This window comes from Stylophora pistillata, chromosome 4, assembly GCF_964205215.1.
Source record: "Stylophora pistillata chromosome 4, jaStyPist1.2, whole genome shotgun sequence".
Lineage (NCBI taxonomy): Eukaryota > Metazoa > Cnidaria > Anthozoa > Scleractinia > Pocilloporidae > Stylophora > Stylophora pistillata.
The window spans coordinates 27,026,772-27,048,485 of record NC_142522.1 but is presented as its reverse complement, the minus strand read 5'-3'; the positions used below and the strand labels follow the sequence as shown (position 1 = coordinate 27,048,485).

Here is a 21,714-nt window from a genome sequence, read left to right as displayed (position 1 = left end):
AGGTGTAGTATTCCTATGATTCCCCTATAGTCCCCCCCTTTTATGCCCTGTTCCCCCTAAAAACCATGTGATCGACAAAATCCCCCAACTCTCCTCCCCCTCCAGAAGATAATCGATGACTGGTCTAATAGTTGATAAGGGAAAAGTGAGATAATAGGAATCTTACGCAAACCACGACGGCGACAATGATGTGGGAAAACAAAAGATCTAATGAGCAGAACGATAGCTCAGCACGTGCAGTTTCCGACTTTGTATATTTCTTTGTTGCCTGAGAACAGAAACCGTGACGGCAAAGTTTCATTTCAAACTCGGAACGATGCTCTCAGTGACTATAACCTAAAGATAAGGTCTGGCGCTGTAAAAGGTGGTAAAAACACCTGGCCTTTTGCTAACTTCCAATTTAAAACATAAATTCATTTTTAATGAACTTCTTTTACGGCGTTGCCGTCTTAACAGCTTAAGGTCCCTAATTAATGATTAATAATCCCTTTATTAAATATGTTTAAGGATTAATAACATTGATCGACGGTTAATAACACTCGTTTCCACTCTGATTTCAAGCATTTAGGTGTTTTTTTCGTTCAGTGCGTTGAACGAAAAATGTACGTATTTAAATTGCTAACCCAGATTTTCAGATCGAATAGCAACCAATATATAGCGATTATACGTTTCCTGTGGTCTCGAGTCAGCGCACAGTTTTACGTGGAACAATCGTAGAACAAAATGAAATTCTTTAACTAATGAATAAACTCATTAACAAAATGGCTGAAATATAAGCTCACTTCCTGTGCTTTGGGGAAGACAACAATACTTTCTCGCAAATAAACCTTGTAACTTTCCTTCATTTCAGACTGAAGGTAAATTAGACCTTATAATGTTGTCGGAGCAATTCATATTCAAATTGTGTCTTAATGTCCGCTGGTTCTAAATAAATCCAGAAGGAGACCTCCAAGCAGGAAAAAAAAAACTTAAAACCCCGTATTCTTTTTCAAGGATGTTTTCTATTCATAGTTTGAGACTATTTGAAGATTTTTACTCAGTTTCCTTGACATTTTATCAAGAGCAGCATCCAACGGTGACACAAAAGTGGCAGAAAACTTGTTGTTCATAATTTGTACACCAGTAACAATGCCAATCGCTAACATGGAATCCTCTCCGTCACATTTTTCAAAAATCACTGCCCCAGAATCACCTAGACGAGTGAATGGCTGTTCTTTGTTTTCAATCATGAAGCAGCTTTCCCCAGAAACGAATTCATAGAATTCACAGATTACTCCCGTGTCAAGGTCATGAAACTCTACATGCATCCTGGTGGAACCGAGACTCAAACGCGCTGGGATACATTTCTGTTTTATGAAATTGTATCCAGTGACGCTGCCGGACATACACCATTTTCTCTCCAAACCTTGGACTTCACACGAACGAAGGAAACTGCCTCTTGGGTAATCTGAAGTGCCAATAATTTCGACAAAGCGATTTGATCTAAGGGCTCTTGATTATCTATCTTTCAACTTCGCTATAGCAACATCGATGCACACTTCTGTTTGGTAAAGACTGTTTCCTCTACGAATGAGGCCCCTAAAACTATCTAAGAAGTCTGCCACAACCCTTGATTCACGATTGAAAAGTTCTTCCAATTTTCGTTCAGAGGAATGTTGACTGGCACTCACGGTCAAAGACAAAGTCTTCAGCCTAGTAAACTCGTGGAACAATTCATCTAATTTATTTATTCGCTGCCAAAAATTATTTTACTACACTTTCTTTGTAATGGAACATAACAAAAACAGAATCGTACGTGAGTCTTTGCATAGCTAATCTACGAGCTTGACGTTAAGAGCTCCAAAAGGACTTCATTGCGCATTTCGAAAGAGATAAAATAAATGAAATAACAATCTCATTTCAAAGCTTTTCGATTATATTCAGTTATCTTCAGAATTTAAGCAGTCAAATATGCTACTTGTTTCGAGACAAGCCGATCTTTCCTACTTCATTTTGTGTCTCCTTCTCCGATCACATGATGACTAGAAAGCAAATAATCGTTACCATCATCATCTTTCAAAATCGCACCTAAAGTCCCAGCAGCAGCGACCCCTTTGATGCCAATGCTCGCTCCCAAACGAAGGTAATCCCCCTGTTCTTGTTGCTCAATTGGCCTGGATGAGGCCTACGATTCAATCCAAAATCCCTCCACGATGTCTACCGGGAAACCTCCAATAAATGCTGGAATGTCGGTTTCGCCGATTGGGATGCGACCTTTGCCGATAACATTAACCATGATGCAAGGCTCGTTTGTCGGCTTCGAATTCGTTACTTTGAGAGAAGGGTACACTAAAGTGATGTTACGATGCTTGTTGAAAATGAGTAGAGAAGTGTCAATGATCTTACTAATTTCATCAACCTCGAATTTCTCCAATCTTCTTGACACTCCAGGGGTAATGTTTGGCCCATCAGATATTTCTTTGCCCAAATCTGTCCACTCTAGCCCCACACCCATCTTTCCAAAGTCCTTTCGAGCAGATTTTTTCAACTCTTCTGATCTGCCGTTATTGCAACGGAACACGTACAGTTGAACGTACACCTGACCGCTTTTATCTTCGTATGGCAACACCCTCATACATTCCTTGTGATCAGCTTCAAACTGTTTGGTTTTTTCTATGATGTCATGATACTGTTGCTGTTGTTGTTGTTGCGCTTCTAGTAAAAATAAACACAAGGCTATGTAGCTAGGTCAACGTGTCTTTTATCTAATCAGGCTAGTTTTAGTCGCTTTTCGCTAGCATTACGTTTGCGGACATTTTAGTCATGAAAGTTAAAGCTTAAAACAAACTGTCTGGGTCAGATTTGTAAAATTTTCCTTTTTTTTTTCTACTCAGTTGGCAACCCAAGAAAGAGTAAGGAGAAAATTGTGGCGAAGTGACTTTAGTATGTGGTATCTGAACATAATAATTTACTAGCACAAATATAGTTCATGAAGAAACCTGTAAGTTTGAAATTTTGAGTACTGCAGTAAATGAAGAAACTGGAGTTGTTTCTCAGTGTATTTTTATACCACCATAAACAATTCTCTACGATGAGTTCGCGAATAGCAGCGAATATCCCAGCCTCTTCTCCCACTCGCATGTTTCTGCGAAAGGACGTTTGTGACCTGATGTTAGGCTGTGACAAAGTTTGATCGCTTTTCAACGTCGAAGTTCTTTTAAATGAATTGCGATGATTCATCATAGTACTTGCTCTATTAAATATAAGATTGTGCGAGATTTCATCGAGGCTCACTTTTATGCTATTCTTTAATGTTTGGCGCAGAATTTTTCCTTGGTGATTATCTTTTCCCTAAAATCAATCAAAGCAGGAGCGTTTTCTGCATCAACTAAAAAAACAAATTAGCAAATGAAAACATTAACTTTTGATCAACCGCGAGTTGTTCCCACGTCAACGCGCTACTTAACCCTTCGACCCATGGCCGACAACTGGCCAGTAAAACTCCTAGACAAATCGTTGGCGGATATGTATCGAATGTATTATTAGGTTTACTTTTTACGAACGGCCGACCGAGATCAACTCGAGGCTCACCTAAATTAAATTGATGCCATAAAGTTCAGTTTGATTCAATTTATTTATTGACTGCAAAAATATTCTTTTGTTACTTTACCTCTGTAATGGAACAAAACAAACGAAAAACATCCTACGTTAGAGCCTTTGCATAACTAATCTACAAGCTTGACCTTAGCTGCCGAAAAGCTCCCAAAGTACTTCGTTGCATATTTCGAAAGAGAAGGATTTAAATGAAAAGTACTTTCTCCAACCAAATATTCAGTATTTCAGCAGTCAAGTAGGCAAGTTGTTACGAGACTAACCGATCTTTACTGCTAGCTTCATTTTGTGGTTTGAACCAGGGAGTAATATATGATCATGTAGTCAGATCGTCCAGGTGAGAGTAGTCCAGAGAGAGACCGCTGTCAATGATAGTGAGCCCTAGCGGAAGTCTTTTTCAAAGTTTTCTCAGGACTACTTTTGCCCAGATGATCACACCACGCGGTCATTGTTAGGAAATCCATTATCTTTGAAGAGCAACACGCAGTTGTCAATCAGCCACTTTTCAATTTCTCTTACCCTTGTTTGCTATGCTGTCAAAAATAAGAATTAAAGTCAACAGTAGTTTTATTAATCATCAGCTTGGAGGTTTTTCAACGGTCACTCAAGGAGAATTGCACTTTATAGGTTCCACAGAATAGGGCTATTGTACGATGCCTCTTTGTGCCTTAATTAACCAATTAATGTACAGAAACTTGCTCAAAATACAACTTACTTTCATTTCCGGAGAGAAACATAGATAAAAATTTCTTAAAAGATAATTTTTTCTTTGAATGGTTCCGCTTTTATCGACCATTGAACACACGGGTGGAAGACAATGATAACAAGCCGTTGCGACTTAGTAAAGGGATGACCACGAATGCCTAATATGAGAGAAAATTACAGTGATTCAGGGGAAACAAATCCAGGTGACTTTGAAAACCAACCGCTTAATACAGGGTGACCGCTTAATATGGTGCTGTGAAGAGAATTTATGATTTCTTGGTGCCACTTACATGTAATACAAGTCCGACTGTACATGTTTTATTGCACTGGAAAACAATATCACTGGTATCATTGCTCACGTATGAATCCTGTTCATTACAAAAGGAAAGGTCATTTAGCATTTATTCTACGACTGAAATCATTTTGTTTCTCAGTCGTCAACTGTTTTTGTTTATAATATCAGCCTGATAATGAATTACATCAATTCAAATTCATGGGTAGTCGTTCACGATTTCAAGACTCAATTAATTGGCCATACTTTCATGATCTCAAAGATTACGTAGACATAAACAAAAATATCCAAAAATGTCGCCACGATATCAACAAACTTAATTTCAATCGTATTACCAAATTTTCCAATCTCTCTTCTGAAGTGTGGTCAGCTCTAAAAAGCCTTAGAAAACGCAAAGACATAGTTATCAAAACGGCCGATAAGGGCGGCTCAGTCGTTGTTTGGCGCACCGACCTCTACCAAAAAGAAGCTTTGCGGCAACTTTCTGACTCCTCTTTTTATCAAAAGGTCGACAAAGACCTCACTGCCAGCAATCAAAACACCGTCAAGAATACGATCAATCAACTCATAACTAAACAAGAATTGCCGGCCACAGCAAAAAATCTCATCATAACCACTCCTAGAACTTCTTGTATTTACTTTTTACCTAAAATTCACAAACCTAACAACCCGGGTCGGCCCATTGTCTCGGCTTACAGTTGCCCTACCGAACTTATCTCCAACTATCAAGACAAAATTATGGCTCCCATCGTCAAAACTTTAGTATCATATATTAAAGACAGCCAACACGCTCTTCAAATTTTTCGCGACTTTAATTTCCTTGGCCAAAACAAACTTCTTTTCACCATGGATATTACGTCTCTTTACACTGTCATTCCTAATAGCGAAGGTCTTCTGGCCCTTAAACATTTTTTTGATCAACGTACTGTTAAGGAACCTAAATCTTAAACACTATTACGCTTAGCCGAATTAGTGCTCACACTCAATTGTTTTTCATTCGGGGACAACTTTTTCAAACAAACCAATGGTGTAGCCATGGGCACCAAGATGGGACCTAGCTATGCAAATCTTTTTGTAGGTTTTGTCGAACACCAGTCTTTCAGCCAATACAACGGCTCCAAACCTGAACTCTACGGTCGCTACATCGACGACTGTATCGGTGCCACCTCCTCTACCGGAGAGGAGCTGATTCAATTCATAACCGCAGTCAATTCTTTTCACCCGGCTCTGAAATATACCTGGGAAATTTCTGACAACTCGTTATCCCTTTTAGACATCAAAGTTTCAAAGTTATCAAAGACATCAAAGTTAGACCTGATTTTCCGCTGTAACAAAGTTTGAGCAATAGTGAAAATCAGACCTGAAAAGAATTTCAGGCCTGTACGGGATTCGAACCACTGACCTCTGCGATACTAGTGCAGCGCTCTACCAATTGAGCTAACAAGCCAACTGGGAGCAGGCCATCAAATTAATTCGATATAAACCCGTAGATGATAAATCAAACAGGTTTCGAGGTCAGTGGTTCGAATCCCGTACAGGCCTGAAATTCTTTTCAGGTCTGATTTTCACTATTGCTCAAATAGTGCTTTACTGCGAAGGATCGTTCTCATATACGTCTCATAACCGCAGTTCACACATATGTTTCATATGTTTGTTGTTGTTTGATTTATCATCTACGGGTTTATATCGAATTAATTTGATGGCCTGCTCCCAGTTGGCTTGTTAGCTCAATTGGTAGAGCGCTGCACTAGTATCGCAGAGGTCAGTGGTTCGAATCCCGTACAGGCCTGAAATTCTTTTCAGGTCTGATTTTCACTATTGCTCAAATAGTGCTTTACTGCGAAGGATCGTTCTCATATACGTCTCATAACCGCAGTTCACACATATGTTTCATATGTTTGTTGTTGTAACAAAGTTTGATCGCTTTTCAACGTAGAAAATCTTTTACTATATATTATGGTGAATCAACATAAAACTAGCTTAATCAAATATAAGGTTGTGCGAGATTTCATGGAGGTTAGCTTTTCATGCTATTTTTTAATGTTTAGCGCAGAATTTTTTCTAGGTGATTACCTATTCCCTATAATCAATCAAATTAGTAGCATTCTAAACATCAAATCAAAAACAATTATATAGTTATTAAAAACAATAACCAATAATCAACCGCGAATTGTTCCCTTATAAACGAATTGAACCCTCGACCTATGGCTGACAACCATTAGTCAAACTCCTAGACAAATCGTTGGGGGATGTGTATCAAGTGTTTGATCAGGTTTACTTTCTGCGAACGGCCAACCGAGATCAACCTGAGGGCCACCTAAATCCAATTGATTCCATCTAGTTCAGTTTCATCTAATTTATTTGTTCGCTGCCAAAAATTATTTTACTACACTTTCTTTGTAATGGAACATAACAAAAACAGAATCGTACGTGAGTCTTTGCATAGCTAATCTACGAGCTTGACGTTAAGAGCTCCAAAAGGACTTCATTGCGCATTTCGAAAGAGATAAAATAAATGAAATAACAATCTCATTTCAAAGCTTTTCGATTATATTCAGTTATCTTCAGAATTTAAGCAGTCAAATATGTCTGATGTTTAGAAAACAGTAAAACTTTAGATATTGCTGTAGATCGTATACCGTTATTTAAGTAAGCTAAGTCAACAGCCAAACGTCCTAAGTTTTCGAATTCCTCATTTTCTCCACTTATGATTAGATTTGAAGCAATAAACAAATTAGATTGCGAAAGTGTCTCAACAAAGTACATGTAATTTGCAAAGCCAAACAGTATCAGTGGCCGGTGTCATTATTCTGGCTTAGATTCCTTCAGCACAAAAAAAGGCCAATTACTATTTATTGTAAGACTTGAATCGTTTTTCAGTCATCATGATTCTCTGATAATATATTGGCATCATTTTGTATCAGATGGGCAGCCGTTACCATTTTCAAGACTTTACTACTGCGCAATTCATTTTTGTTGCAAAGATTACGTAAAAATTAACAGGAATTCCATTTTTTTTAAATTATGAATTTTGAAACGTACAAACTAACGAAATACATATGCACATTGATTTTGAGTTACCTTCACTCTTCTTAGATGCGCCTTTAGTCAGTTCACTTTCGGCCGGTTGAACGTCCTGTTGGCCAACCAGTTTCTCTGCCTCTGAAATATTACCAGATTTCTCATGTAATGCATGATATTGTTCACGCAGTTTGATTTTCAAGCATTCTTGCAGAAGGACTGAAATATTTCTACCGGTTTAAACTATATGTGAATAAGTTTGTATATGTATTACTCAACAGACACACGACAACATACAATCTATTTGTTTCATGCATTAAACAAGCATTTATTCTGCGGGTTGAATAGCTTTTTCAGTCGTAAATTGTTTCTTTTTATCATATTAACCTGATGATAAATCAGCATTATTTTGTGTCCAGATGGGTAGTCGTGCACATTTTTCAAAACTTAATTATTGAGCAATTCTTTCTTCATTGCAAAGATTACGTAAACATTAACAGCAATTCTATTTTTTTTTTAATTTTAAATTTCTAAAACTAACAAACTAACAAAATTCAGAAGGAAATTGATTTTGAGTTACCTTCACTTTCCTTAGATGCGCCTTCAGTCAGTTCCCTTTCGGATTGAATGCCGCTCGTCATTGTCTTCGAGAACACTTAACCTAGTGGTGCGTAATAATCAGTAATTGGTTGACAACTATAATAAAACTAATTTTATGCCTTTTCTCCCTTATAAATTATATGAACAACCCAAATATGCTACCTTGCCTGAGCTATGTTTACTGGGAAAAATTATAACCAATCAACAATTGGAGTAAATGGCTATGGGCAAAATCCCATAGCCACATTTATTTAAAATTACTGTTCAATCAAATCCTTGATACAAAGTTTGGCCCAGTAAAGGTGAGGGCACTGAAAACGCCAAAGCATGTGACCGCACACATGCCGCCCCACCCCAGGCAAGCGCAGCACAGAAGCAAGAGCCGCCCATGAAAGCTAATGCTCGGAATCACAATAGTCAACCATTATGCTGTTGAATAGACTATCTGAAGGTAAGCGAGTAAGTGCCCACCCCAAGCAAGGGCCACCCATGCGAGCTACTGCCCTGGATCAACATTAGGATAAGAAAAGACAAGTATAATGAGACTAAGACCTAAGGCAAGAGCCGCCCATGCTAGCTAATGCCCCAGATCAACAGTGGGATACTAAACTATATGTGGAATAAGGCTCAAACGCCTCACTTAACGTCCTCGGTGTATTTGAGACAATGCCGACCCCAGGCAAGAGCCGCCCATGCTAGCTAATGCCCCAGATCAACAGTAGGATACTAAACAAAATATGTGAAAGAAGGCTTAAACGCCTCACTTAACTTCTTCGATGCATTTGACACAATGCCAACCCAAGGCAAGAGCTGCCCATGCTAGCTAATGCCCCATATCAACAATGGATAGTCCTGTGTTAATGGACAATTTACATGAACCTGCCTTACTCAAGTAAGAAGAAAGAATATTTTGGGCTACACCAAAAGTAAGAACCACCCCTACTACCTAATACTGCAGGTGGAACAAAATAGTAAACTGAGGCAATTGCACCCGCTGGATGGTGAGAAAATAACAGCTTTAAGAGCAAAGATTAGGTGTTCTAATATACTTAAGAAATGCATTAGATTTCCATCGCCCTAAGAGGCGGATTTGAGCATCGGATAACCCCTTATCTGCAGCATGAGAAGCAGCGCCAATTCGAAAACTATGTCCCTTGTAGACTGAGGGGGACAAACCACAAAACTGTACGGCAGATGACAACTGATTGGAAAAATGAGACCGAGAAACTGGAGCCCCATCCACTGTAATGAAGAGAGCACCCGGTCGGGTCCCTCGCATTGCTAAATACTTGGCCAAAAGCTCCACAGGGCAGGATTGTGGCTGACGAGACACCAAAATGGAAAAAGGGGGAGCATTGTAACTATGTTTAAAATTATCGAAAGTAATCTTGAAAGCATTCAAATCCCTTGAAGAGCTGAGCAGCTTACTAACATGCGAAATTTGTAAGGGAGAAGTATCACTCCACCCACTAGTTGAAGTCATTTCACCAATTCGTAAAAAGGCAAAGAATGCTAGTGAACACATTGCCTGAAATTGACAAATTTGATAAGGAGAACCAACCAAAGAAGGTGCCACAGAAATTAATTTAGCTAAAATGGGCAATGTAATGGGAAGACGACTGTCAAGGCGAAAGCCAACTTTGTGAAAACCTTTAAGCATCTGAGCAACATAAAAAACTTTAGAGGGATCTGAAAAGCCCTTTAGCTTATGGCAGTAACTCAAACATGACACATAGGTCATCACAGTGGATGGAGCATACTGTGAACGAAACAAATAAGCAATAAATAAGGCCAAAATGGAAGGTGAAATAGGCAATGCTTGAAAAGGGTAATGAAAGGTAGAAACAAAAAATTGGTGGAAAAGCTTCCAAGCACGCTGATAAGTTGGTATGGATGAGGGCTGAAGACTGGAGCGAAGTAAAAAGGAAGCTATTGAAGCCAACTCAGTGGCTGCAGATGAGGAGGTATGACCGTGGGAGCTTTGTGCATGTAAGCTGGTGCCAGTTGTTTGAAAATCTGCAACTGTAACCGAGAAAGAGAATCAGCCAGCTTATTCTGTAAGCCTGGGACATGCTTAGCTTTAAAACATATTGTAATTAAGACAAACTAGGACCAGCTTACGCACAAAGAACAGTAAGTCCTTATCACGACAAGTCTGTTTGTTAATAACATGGACCAATGCTTCATTGTCGGTAAAAAACAAAATACGCTGATTCTTCATAGTATGTCCCCAGAGGTGGAGACTTAGGACAATGGGATAAAATTCAAGAAATGCTATGTTGCAATGACGCCAGCTCGCGGGCCATTCCCCATAGCACCAATGCCCGCCAAAAACTGCCCCAAAGCCTATGGCACCGGATGCATCGGTATACAATTTGAGATGGTGTGAATTAGCCCAATCAACTGAGAGAAAAAAGGAGCGACCATTAAAACCCGACAGAAATTGCTGCCAGACTTTAAGATCTGCTTTAACTTCCTGAGTCAACCTGATAAGGAAATGAGGACGCCGAAGACCGATTGTCAAATCAATAAGACGACGCAGAAATGCACGACCAGGAACAACTACTGTACAGGCAAAGTTCAATAAACCTGTCAACGACTGTATCTCTTGTAAGGTAACCTTGCGACGCCTGAGAAAACCGGAAATTAGGTCCTGACATTTTACTAGCTTATCAGGAGGCAGCCGAGCCTCCATAAGGACCGAGTCTAATTCAATACCTGCGAATGAAATTGTTGATGAAGGGCCAATTGTTTTTTCCGGCGCCATAGGGATGCCCAGATATTGGCAGAGCATTAAGAATAAATCAAGTTGTTGTTTACACAAATCAGGAGAGGGGGAGACAATGAGAAAATCATCCAGCAGGTGCAAAATGTGATCGATATGCAATTTCTTTTGGGCAATCCATTCTATGGCAGAAGAAAAAATTTCAAATGTTTTGCAAGAGCTTGAACACCCCATCGGCATACAGCGGTCATAATAATAAAATCCTCGCCAATAAATCCCCAAAAGGTTGTAATCTTGGGGTTGAATAGGAATGATTCGAAAAGCATTCTTAATATCTGTTTTGGCCATAAAACAGCCGTGGCCAACAGTTCTAATGATATGAATGGCATCTTCCACCGTAGCATAGGATACGCTAGTAAATTCTGAAGAAATGCCATCATTCAATGATGAACCTTGAGGGAAAGAAAGGTGGTGAATCATACGGAATTCACCCTCTGTCATTTTAGGAACCAAACCCAGTGGAGATATACGAAAATGGGGAAAAGGTGGAGAGGAATAAGGGCCTGCAATGCGATGAGCGGCAATTTCTTTATCTAGTTTGGCATCAACTGCCTCAGGATATTGGATTGCAGAAAGTAGGTTTTTAGCACATGTAGAGTCTCGCGGTCCTTCATAGTACAAGGGAAAGCCATAATTAAAACCATTGGATAAAAGCTCTACTACGGAAGGGACATACCCAGAAAGAAAAAATTGCAAACGATCACTGTGGACAGGTGTTGGAAGCTCCCGAGGAAGTAGGTTGGGGAGTGATCCGGCTGCTAGGGGTGTTATGGCTGCGTTGCTTGGACAATTTGGAAGCGTGTCCTTTGCTAAAGGCACGAAAATTACAATTTATAGCCCGATGTGGACCATCACATTTAGCACATGAGTGCTTAAAGGAGCATCCTGAGCAATAACCCCCTTTATGAAACTTGAAACAATAACCCCGAGGGATATCAAAGTTCTTAGCAAGGCTGGTTGCTGGAATGGATTTTCTGGCATTAGTCTGAGACTTCAACCACAATTCCCAATGTACAGAGCCCCAGGGAAGAGAGGTGGCCTCAGACTGGCGCAAAAAACGGAAGTTTTCATCATAATAACGCCAATTATGCCCCCTAGCAGCCAGATCTTGAATAGTAGCCCCATACTTCCTGAGCCCGGGAGCCTCATGGGGATACTGTGCAGTAAAAATACCCACAAAAACATGAAAAGCTTGGAGCCAAACATCTATTGACGTAATACGTTTAGCTTTGTTTGCTGGCTCAAGAGCTAACGATGGGGAAGAGCCTTCCTGGGAGGGTTGGAGTGTGATGCGAAATTTGTCCTCAAAAGCTGGATGAACAAGAAGGGAGCCAAAATCAACAAATTCATTTTGAATAATTCGGCTCCGAATCTTAGCTGGGATCCGTGCATCGATTGGTAGGTTAAAAAACGTTGGGACAAGGCTCTAGAACATCGGTGAGATATTGGTTGAGGATCGTTGCCGCCGTGTTGAAGAACGGCGCTCGAACACGAGGTATCACCTCGCAAATACCGATGACTCGTACAGAGTACGATTGGAGCAGCAATTGAACCAAATCATCGATCCCTGAACCGACGACCTCGGGACGGTTAGCACCAAGATCATTAGTGCCTATTTCAAGAATGATGACGTCGGGTTTTAGGGCAGAAACAACACCAAGGTCGTAAAGGCGAAGTTTCTTCACAGTACGACCGCCCACGCCATGCAAGTGAATCACGGCGTCGCCCAAAAGATTAAAATGCTCGGCAGCACGGGCATCAAAATTGGATCGAAGGTCTGAACTCAGCCTTCGAACAAACGAATGGCCTAAAATAAGAACTGTGGGAGGTGAGCTAGCCATAAAACCAAAGAAAGAAAGTCGAAACGAAGAAAGCTGTGAATTCGACCAAGCACATGTGCAAGCAAACTGTAAGAAATAGACCAAACCACAGAAAGCTCGGGACTTCTAAAGACAAATCGTCAAAGAGGAAACTGTTTTAAGGGATAAAATTAATAAAACTCACCTCGAATGAAAAACCACGATGAAAAACCACGATGAAAACCCACGATGAAAAGCCACGTCTTCAACCACCATCAAGATGGAACGGAATGACGCTCACATGGGAGCCTGGTCACTTGGCAAGCACAAGTATCCTAAAGGGTATTGGGTATAATCCAAATAAATGCCACCCCAAGTCCCAGGCCCCCAAAGGAAATAAAAAGTACACAACGGGTAGAAGAAGCATAAAAATTCTATTTGCAAGCAAATATTTCCTTTAGATAAAAATCCAGTTTCTTCTCAATTCAGCTTGTTTTTCGCCCTGAGTTTAACTCAGTGTTTGTATTGTAATTTGGCTGAAGGACATGAATTTAGAGATAATTAATTTTGTCCTTCTTTCTATAGACTACGAGTGGTGCCTTAGTGAAAAAAATGGCTCTTAGCGCGCCGCGGGGAACTCTTGCAGTGAAGCCGATGCGGCGCAGAAGCTCCATAAGTGAGGCGCTCGAAACGTAGCATGTTCCCACGTTGCCATGTTCCCACCAATAACGTAGCTCCATTCTCTGCCTTTAAAAGCACACACAACCCACAATTCCTCTATTCGCTCCGACGAAGGGCTAACGCTCGAAACGTCAGCTTTTGTAATCGTTACGGTGGCCAATTTACCACTTCAACTTTGTTGATATATCCAAATTATTTCGTTACTCCCACCGACGCAGCCCCAAACAGTTTCTTTCGAAACTATCAGCCTTTATTCAACCGAGAAAAGAGACGATGAAAAATTGAAATCAGTAGAGTACTTTCGCTCGATAGAATATTTCGCTCATTCGATGGATTGAGTCTGTGAATCAAGTTTAGCACTAACGAAACAGCCAAGAAGAGGTATGAACAGAACTCAAGTTAATCGAGGCGGCTAATTAACCCGATCGCAAAAGCGAGAGTCGTCACCGATTCACATACTTGAAATAACTGAGACACCCAGGTAATGGACTGTCTCGAACTTGCGCACCAAACACAGTTATGTTATTTTCAATTCAGCTAATTTGCCGCTGTCAGATTAACTTCATATTATAATTTTAGTTTTGAATTACTCATCAATATTCCTATATATTCCCATATGTTTACCAAGTCCATCGCAAATATTATAATTTTGGCCTTACTCCACTCTGATTTGCAATTTAAAAACAATCTTAAATTAGCCATTTACTCTTAGTGCCACGTAGTGTGAGAAGGATAGTGGAGATTCTGCCAATACTGTGCTCTCTTCTTTTTTGGACAGTTGTTGTGAGGTTCGAAAAGTGATAGCTATGCTGTGTATAAAATTATTTTACCATATCTGTAGCCTACATTTTGATGCTTATCGTTCACGTGTAAGATTTCTATAATTTGATGAATGGTTTGTATGTATCAACCTTACTCATTTACGTACAGGATGAACGACCTCAAACCCAAAATAGAAACAGCAATCTCAAAGAAGAATAGAGAATATTGTGGTAAAGTACTTTTGACGGAATGTTGATCTTTTACAGAGGTGGAAAGATCGTAAAATTGTCATTCGTTGTAGTCGAAAGATTTCGAAAGAATCTTGCCAAAACCATGAAATCAATAGATATTTATCCAACTATCCATTATAGCTCCTTTGGCTCAGTGGGTATCATGTCTGAAAATACACCATCTTCCGCGGTTACTTGGGACAGTCTAAATTTTGTGAGGGAATAAGGTGAAGGAGGCGGCAACGTTTCGAATTGAGCTTCTGTCACCTCGCTACCCTGCTGGCAGAGGCGTTTATTTGTTAACTTCCCCGACGGTCCACGCAAAAATAAAGTCCTCTGCGCTCGGTATGTTAAATCTTCTTCGAGCATGCGCGGCCTGTTGCTTAGAAACAAATTAGTTCCCAGTAGTACTCGGCCAACTTTCAACAGCCATGTTCGGTGCGAAGGTAGTTCACCAAAGGAACAAGTAGCTAATAAATCAACGATTTACCGTTGCCAGTAGGTAAAGAAACGAATGTATCTCGACCAGATATGAAACTTTCGACGGCTCTAAATTGCTATGAGGTTAAGTCGTAGCTTGAAGGTAAAAACCTCTTCGAAACACTGACAATACTTTCCCGAAGAACATTGAAAGACGCCATAACCGTGATTGTGGGCTCACACTTGGTCTTGCTATATAGCTAAATAGGATGCGTGCGCATAAAGACGTGTTTAACACAGGTTCTGACCGGTTTTTGCGAATCAGATTATCCACAAACTTGGATAATTCCCAGGCGCAAGCTCGAAGAAGATTTAATAGGCCGAGCGCAGAGGACTTTATTTTTACTTGGACCGTAGGGGAAGTTAACAAATAAACGCCTCTGTCAGCAGGTTATCACCTCGCTTGCATTGATTAAAATTACTGTGATCAGGTGTTATACATAAATAACGTATTTAGTTAAATGAGTTGAAGAATGCTCCAGTTAACATGGAAGGAAAACAACGCAGGAGACTTAATGAAATACTACGAAATAGTTTCCTGATACCTCTGAGAACAGCTATCTCAAAAAAAAAACAATATGGAACTGAGTGGGTTAAGGTATTCTTAACGGAATGTTGCTTTCTACATTAAAAAATATTCATTCAATGGAACTGAAATATCTCGATGGAATCTTTCCAGTACAATGATATCAATAGATATTTATCCAACTATCCTTTGTATCTCATCTGGCTCAGTTGTTATCATGGTTGAAAATACATCATCCTTCACGATTACTCAAGAAAGTCTAACTTTTGTAAGGGAACGTGAAGGAAGCGTCAACGTTTCGAATTGAGCTGCTGTCGCGTCGCTCGAGACGACTAGTATTACTGTGATCATGAGAAACTAGTCAGGTGAAAGACCTGATATGTAAAAGCGCTGAAAGCTGTTTCCCTGTACGGCATGAGCAAGGGAAAGAAACCTGCGTTGGTGGGAATTAACACACTCCTAAGTCACAGAATCCGATTTTAGTTTCTTTGGTACAGAGACAAGTTGGGTCGTAGTTCAAATATACAAAGAGCTAAGACTTTGAGCTTTCGACAGTCAGTTGTACTTGAGGCTGGAAATCATGGCACCAAGTTCTCGCTAAGTTACGAACAGTTCATCCCTCTCAAATAAGATAGGAGACGCCAAATGGGTATCGGTAGCGTACTTTCGCTTGATAATTTTCTCTTCCTTCGACGGATTACGCATCTTAACCAAGTTTGAAAATAAGGCGGTTTAAATAAACTTTGCCATAGCCGGGAATAAACGATTACACAACCAAGAAGAGGTCTAAAAAAGACTTACTAAGCTGATGGAAGAAACGAGAGTCTTCTTGCACATAGTCTCCCTCGCAGCCGTTTTTAGTCTCGTCACGCAACGGTCCTCTCTACAAGAGGGAGGAGTGTTGCGTGACGAGTCTAAAAACGGCTGCGAGGGAGACTATCATGCACAGAAATGATACCTTAAAATTGAAACAAGGCACCCAGGAAAAGGTCAGCTGCCGCGTTCAAAACAGTTTTTCTTCATGTAGTTTACAGTCCTAAATGTAAATCAATACGGTGTCTGTTTCACTTTCAATTGAAATACTACACAGTTTGGATGGAACTCCTTGTTACGGCTTATTAAAGTGGAAAGTTACATCGCAAGCAATATCAAAGCCTACCTTATAGTCGGGGTACAGCCTAGCTAATAGAATGACAATGACATTCACAGATTTATATCCGAACTGTATTTGCTAGCAAGCCTACACAGTTGACTCAGGTACCCTGATAATCAATGTGTTCCGAAAGTTTCAGCAAGGTATTCCTTCAAGTGTCTGCCTAACTTGTAATTCTCAGTCTATTCTTTTCTAAGCATCTCAGAATGCTTTACGCATTTGGGGGTAACCAGAAGTGTTTTCATCTGGCTCGGGTTACAGCACACAAACATGGGAAAAACGATTTCTGTTGCGCCCCTGGTTGCTCTAGCAGAAGAAAAACATGAAAGAAGTCTGTAGAAAGAAAAACTTTCTTTCCATGGACTACGAGCAGTCCCTCGGTGAATAAAAAAATTTCTGTCAGCGCGCGGCGGGGAACTCTTGCAGTGACGCCGATGCGGCGCAGGAGCTCCATGAGTAAGGCGCTCGAAAAGTAGCACTGAGAACATCGCGAAGAGTAGCAAGATTACAACGGAAGGGTGATTAAAAAAACTTGACTCCAAACTCCTGGCGAACAGTTGTGAACAGGTCGTGTTTTAATCAGATATAACTCATGATGACGTGGACTAGTATTACTGTGATCATAAGAAACTACTCAGGTGAAAGACCTGGTATGCAAAAACGCTAAAAGTTGTTTCCCGGTACGGCAAGAGCAAGGGAAAGAAACCTGCGGAGTAATGTTGTCAGGTTCCATCGCATGCATTAACGTTTGTGGGTCACAGAATCCGATTCTAGATTCTCTGGCACGAAAACAAGTTGGGTAGTAATTTAAATATACAAAGAACTAAGACTTTGAGCTTTCGACAATCAGTTGTACTTCAATTGTTACTATACTATATCTATATCTTTATATTTATATAATTACACGTATACTTACATAAATACACGTATATCTGTATGTTTGTTTGTGTAGTGTCTGACCCTACCAATAATTCAGAGAGATCTGCAAATGGTGGAAATAAACAAATATTGTTATTGTTATTGTTGAAGCGGGTGGAAATTATGGCACCAAGTTCTTGCTAACTTACGACGATGAAAATAAAGTGATGCTCCAGAAAGAACCAGATAAACACTACTGCATGTACGCCAGGTATCATTTTCAAGATAGCAAAATTCGAAAAGAGTGGTAGCATAATTTTAGCATAAAAAAGTTCCTTTGGGTCTCCATAGCAACTGCCAACAAACATCATGCATAATGATTTTGAACTAAAAGATTACTTAAGAATATGGGATAAGCAATCAGAGAAACATGCGCTTAAACTTGTAGTTTAAAGATGACAGTGAATGATGTCTTGGCTTCTTAAAACGCGAGACAAAGGTTTTTTTTTTTCAATCAACTCAAGCCTCTCGGTTAGCTCAATGGATAGAGCGCTGGACTGTTTTGCGGGAGGTCGAGGGTTCGAGCCCCGGCCGGACCAACACTCAAGGTCTTAAAAAATAATTGAGAAGAATATGCTACCCTTCTATAACATCAAGAAATGGTTAGATATTCTAGTCTTCTCGGATAGGGACGAATAAATGGAGGTCCCTTCTCCTGCAGGGCTAGAGGCAGGAGACGTTAATTTCCCACGCACGAGATTACTGTGTGATGGATGTCCTCCCCTGGGGTGGGATGGGTGAGTAACAGGACCCCCGTTGATACCAGTGTTTACTACACTGAAGGGGCTATCCTGTATAAAAAAATAAAAAATAAAGATGTCTACACTCTTCGAGAGCATTTAAGTTAGCGGTGCGTAATATTTAGTTATTGGTTGACAACGACAATTGTTTTGTCTGGATAAAAATCCAGTTTCTTCGCAATTCAGCTTGTTTTTCGCCTTGGGCTAAACTCAATGCATGTATTGTAATTTGGCTGAAGGACATCAATTTGGAGATCACTTCAGTTCTCATTTCTTTAGACTGCGAACAGTCCCTTCTTTTCGGCGACGTCCGTCGTGCGAGTCAAATAATTCAGTGAAAAAAATTGCTTTTAGCGCGCCGCGGGGAGCTCTAAAATCTGACTCAAAACTCCAGGCAGACAGTTGTGCACATTTCGTGTTTTGATCAGATATAACTCATGATTACTGCAATAAGTATTCATAACAGAAGGGTTAATCAGATAGAATGCATTTCTTTTCATAAAACATAAGGTCAGCAGAGGAAACTTAATTATGTTTTCAGTTTCATAAACCGAGGGCGCTAAAGATCTGCTCCATAGTGAACATGGAAGGCAAACATCACGCGAGACTATATGAAATACTATGAAATAAAGTTTCCTAATACCGTTATTTACAGTAATCTCAGAGAACAATAAAGAATAGTGGGGTAAAGTACTTTTGAAGGAATGCTTCTCTTTTACAGAGGTATAAAGATCGCAAAATTTTCATCCAGCGTATTCGAAAGATTTTGAAAGAAGTTTGGCAAGACAATGATATCAATAGATATTTATCCAACTATCATTTCTATCTCATCTGGCTCAGTCGCTATCATCTCTGAAAATACACCAGCTTCCATGGTTACTTAGAACATTCTAAATTTCGTAAGGGAAAAAGGTGAAGGAGATGGTAACATTTCGAACTGAGCATCTGTGGCGTCTCTTGCATTGATCAAATGCGAGACATAAATTAAGTATTTAGTTCAATGAACTGAGGACGCTAAACATTTGCTCTAGTTAACATGAAAGGAATAAATTGCAAGAGACTTTATGAAGTACTATGAAATAAAGTTCCTAATACCTTTAAGAACAGCTATCTCCAAAAACAACATGGAATAGTGGGGTAAGGTATCCTTAACGAAATGTTCCTTTTAACAATCATTTATGGAAATAAGATCATAAAATATTCATTTAGTGGAATTGAAAGATTTCGATGGAATCTTTTTAATACAATAGAATCGATAGATATTTATCCAGCTATCCTTTCTTTCTCATCTAGCTCAATCGCTATCATCTCTGAAAATACACCATCTTCCACGATTACTCGGGACTGTTTGAATTTTGTTAGCGAAGAAGGTGAAGGAGGCGGTAACGTTTGAGCTTCTGTCGTGTCGCTTGCATTGATTAGAATTACTGTGATCCGGTGTTAAACATGAATTGCGTATTTGAGCTTCTGTCACGTCGCTAGCATCGACTAATATTATTGTGATTATAAGAAACTATTCTGGGGGACGACCTGATAGGCAAAAAGGCTAAACTAAAAGTTGTTTCCCGGTACGGCATGAGCAAGGGAAAAAACGCTGCGTTTAATTTTGTTAGGTTCCATCGCATGCATTCAACGTTGGTGGAAATGAATACACTCCTAAGTCACAGAATTCGATTCTAGTTTCTCTGGCACCAAGACAAGTTGGGTGGTAATTTAAATATACAAAGAAGTAAGACTGCGCTTTCGACAATCAGTTGTACTTGAGGCTGGAAATCATGGCCGGGCACCAAGTTCTTGCTAAATTACAAGCAGTTCATTCCTCCCAACTGAGATAAGAGTCGATGAAAATAAATTAGTAGCGTACTTTCCCTCGATGATATTTTGCTTATTCGATGGATTATGCATCTCACCCAAGTTTAAAACGAAGATGGAGTTTAAATGAACGCTGCTATCGCTGGTAAGAGACGATTACACAACCAAAAAGAGGTCTAAACAAGACTTATTAACCCGATCGCGAAGACGAGAGTTTTCATGCACGTAAATGACACCTTAAACTTGAAATAAGGCACCCAGGAAAACGTCAGTTGCCGCATTCAAGGCATTTTTTCTTCATATTAAGATGCAGTTTACAGTCCTAAACGTAAATAAATGCGGTGTCTGTTTTTAACTTTCAACTGAAATGCTACATAATTTGGACGGAACTCCTTGTTACGAACAGCTTTGTAAAGTAGGAAGCTACATCGCAAGCAAATTCATGATGCACCTAAAGCTTACCTTATAGTCGGCGTACAGTTTAAAGGAATCACAATGACGTTCACAGAGTTATATCCGAACTATATTTTTCCAGCAAGCCTAAACAGTTGACTTGGATACCCTGATAATCAATATGTCCCTGAATTTCCGCAAGACGCTACTTCAAGTGTTCGTCTGATTTACATCCCACAATGCTTCACGCATAAGGGGGGGTGGAGGTAACCAGAAGTGTTACCGTCTGGCACGGGTTATAATGCAGCGCACAAAAATGGAAACAGGAGAAAAACAAGAGGAAAATGAGAGATTTACAGCCTCCACTCAAGAAATAAACGCGAGCCGAATGACGAGTGATTTACAAACTTTTCTCGTGTTCTCCCAACATCCTGCGCAAGTTATTTTGCCGCTAAACTGACGGGAAGTGCAGTCTATTGCTAAAATGAAATTTAAACTCAAATTGAAACAGAGCGCTGTATATTCTAATTTTCTATGCCGTTTTGAAATTCTTGCGATTACTGTAACTCACTTGGATCGGAAAATTTACAATCGACAACTCGAGATTGATAACTACAAGATTATCCGAAGGGACAGAGATGCTAACACCATCGGTGGTGATGTTTTTTCTACATCGCCAAACATATATGCTCAACAAGGCTAAGCTCCTTGGAATCGAAGGACACTGAGGCTATATGGCTTAAGATTCTGGTAAACTCGTCCGGTTTCATCGTGGGAACTGTTTATAGACCACCTACAGATTCTCTATTATTTGATAGATTTCAGGTCATACTCGAGAAACTCTGGATTAAACACCGGAATGTAGTTATCATCGGCGACTTAAACTGCGATTGTACTTGTCTAACCGACGGTTCAATTTCCTCCACTTCTGGCCAAAAATTACAGGATTTGTTATCTCACTTTGACTACACGGTTATCAATGATAAACCAACTAGGGTAACAAGGGTAACAAGTGATACGTCTTCTCTGGAACTCCTTGCTACGGCTTATTAAAGTGGAAAGTTACATCGCAAGCAATATCAAAGCTTACCTTATAGTCGGCGTACAGCCTAGCTAATAGAATGACAATGACATTCACATATTTATATCCGAACTGTATTTGCTAGCAAGGCATCACGAGCCACAAGTAAACGGAAGTTCAAATATTCGAAAAGGCTGGTTGCTAT

The 21,714-nt window shown here is 39.9% G+C and overlaps 1 protein-coding gene and 1 pseudogene across 7 annotated transcripts; both read right to left on the bottom strand.

Annotated features, from left to right (window-relative positions):
* Positions 1-1,700: 1,700 nt before the first annotated feature.
* LOC148733113 (uncharacterized) lies at positions 1,701-21,692 on the bottom strand. 7 transcript variants are annotated; one of them, XM_088756508.1, is made up of 6 exons: positions 21,579-21,692; positions 17,542-17,607; positions 12,999-13,128; positions 8,190-8,270; positions 7,670-7,750; positions 1,701-2,715 (listed from the first exon to the last, which is right to left on the bottom strand). In XM_088756508.1, the coding sequence occupies exons 4-6, from the start codon at positions 8,248-8,250 to the stop codon at positions 2,165-2,167; spliced, it is 693 nt and encodes a 230-aa protein (XP_088612634.1). In that variant the 5' UTR covers positions 8,251-8,270; positions 12,999-13,128; positions 17,542-17,607; positions 21,579-21,692; the 3' UTR covers positions 1,701-2,164. The 7 variants fall into 7 exon arrangements, with proteins under 7 accessions (XP_088612634.1, XP_088612632.1, XP_088612637.1 ...); XM_088756506.1 differs by lacking the exon at positions 21,579-21,692 and adding an exon at positions 20,558-20,714; XM_088756511.1 differs by lacking the exon at positions 21,579-21,692 and adding an exon at positions 20,558-20,714 and having other exon boundaries at positions 1,701-2,694.
* LOC148733114 (uncharacterized) lies at positions 10,003-12,990 on the bottom strand (annotated as a pseudogene).
* Positions 21,693-21,714: the final 22 nt, after the last annotated feature.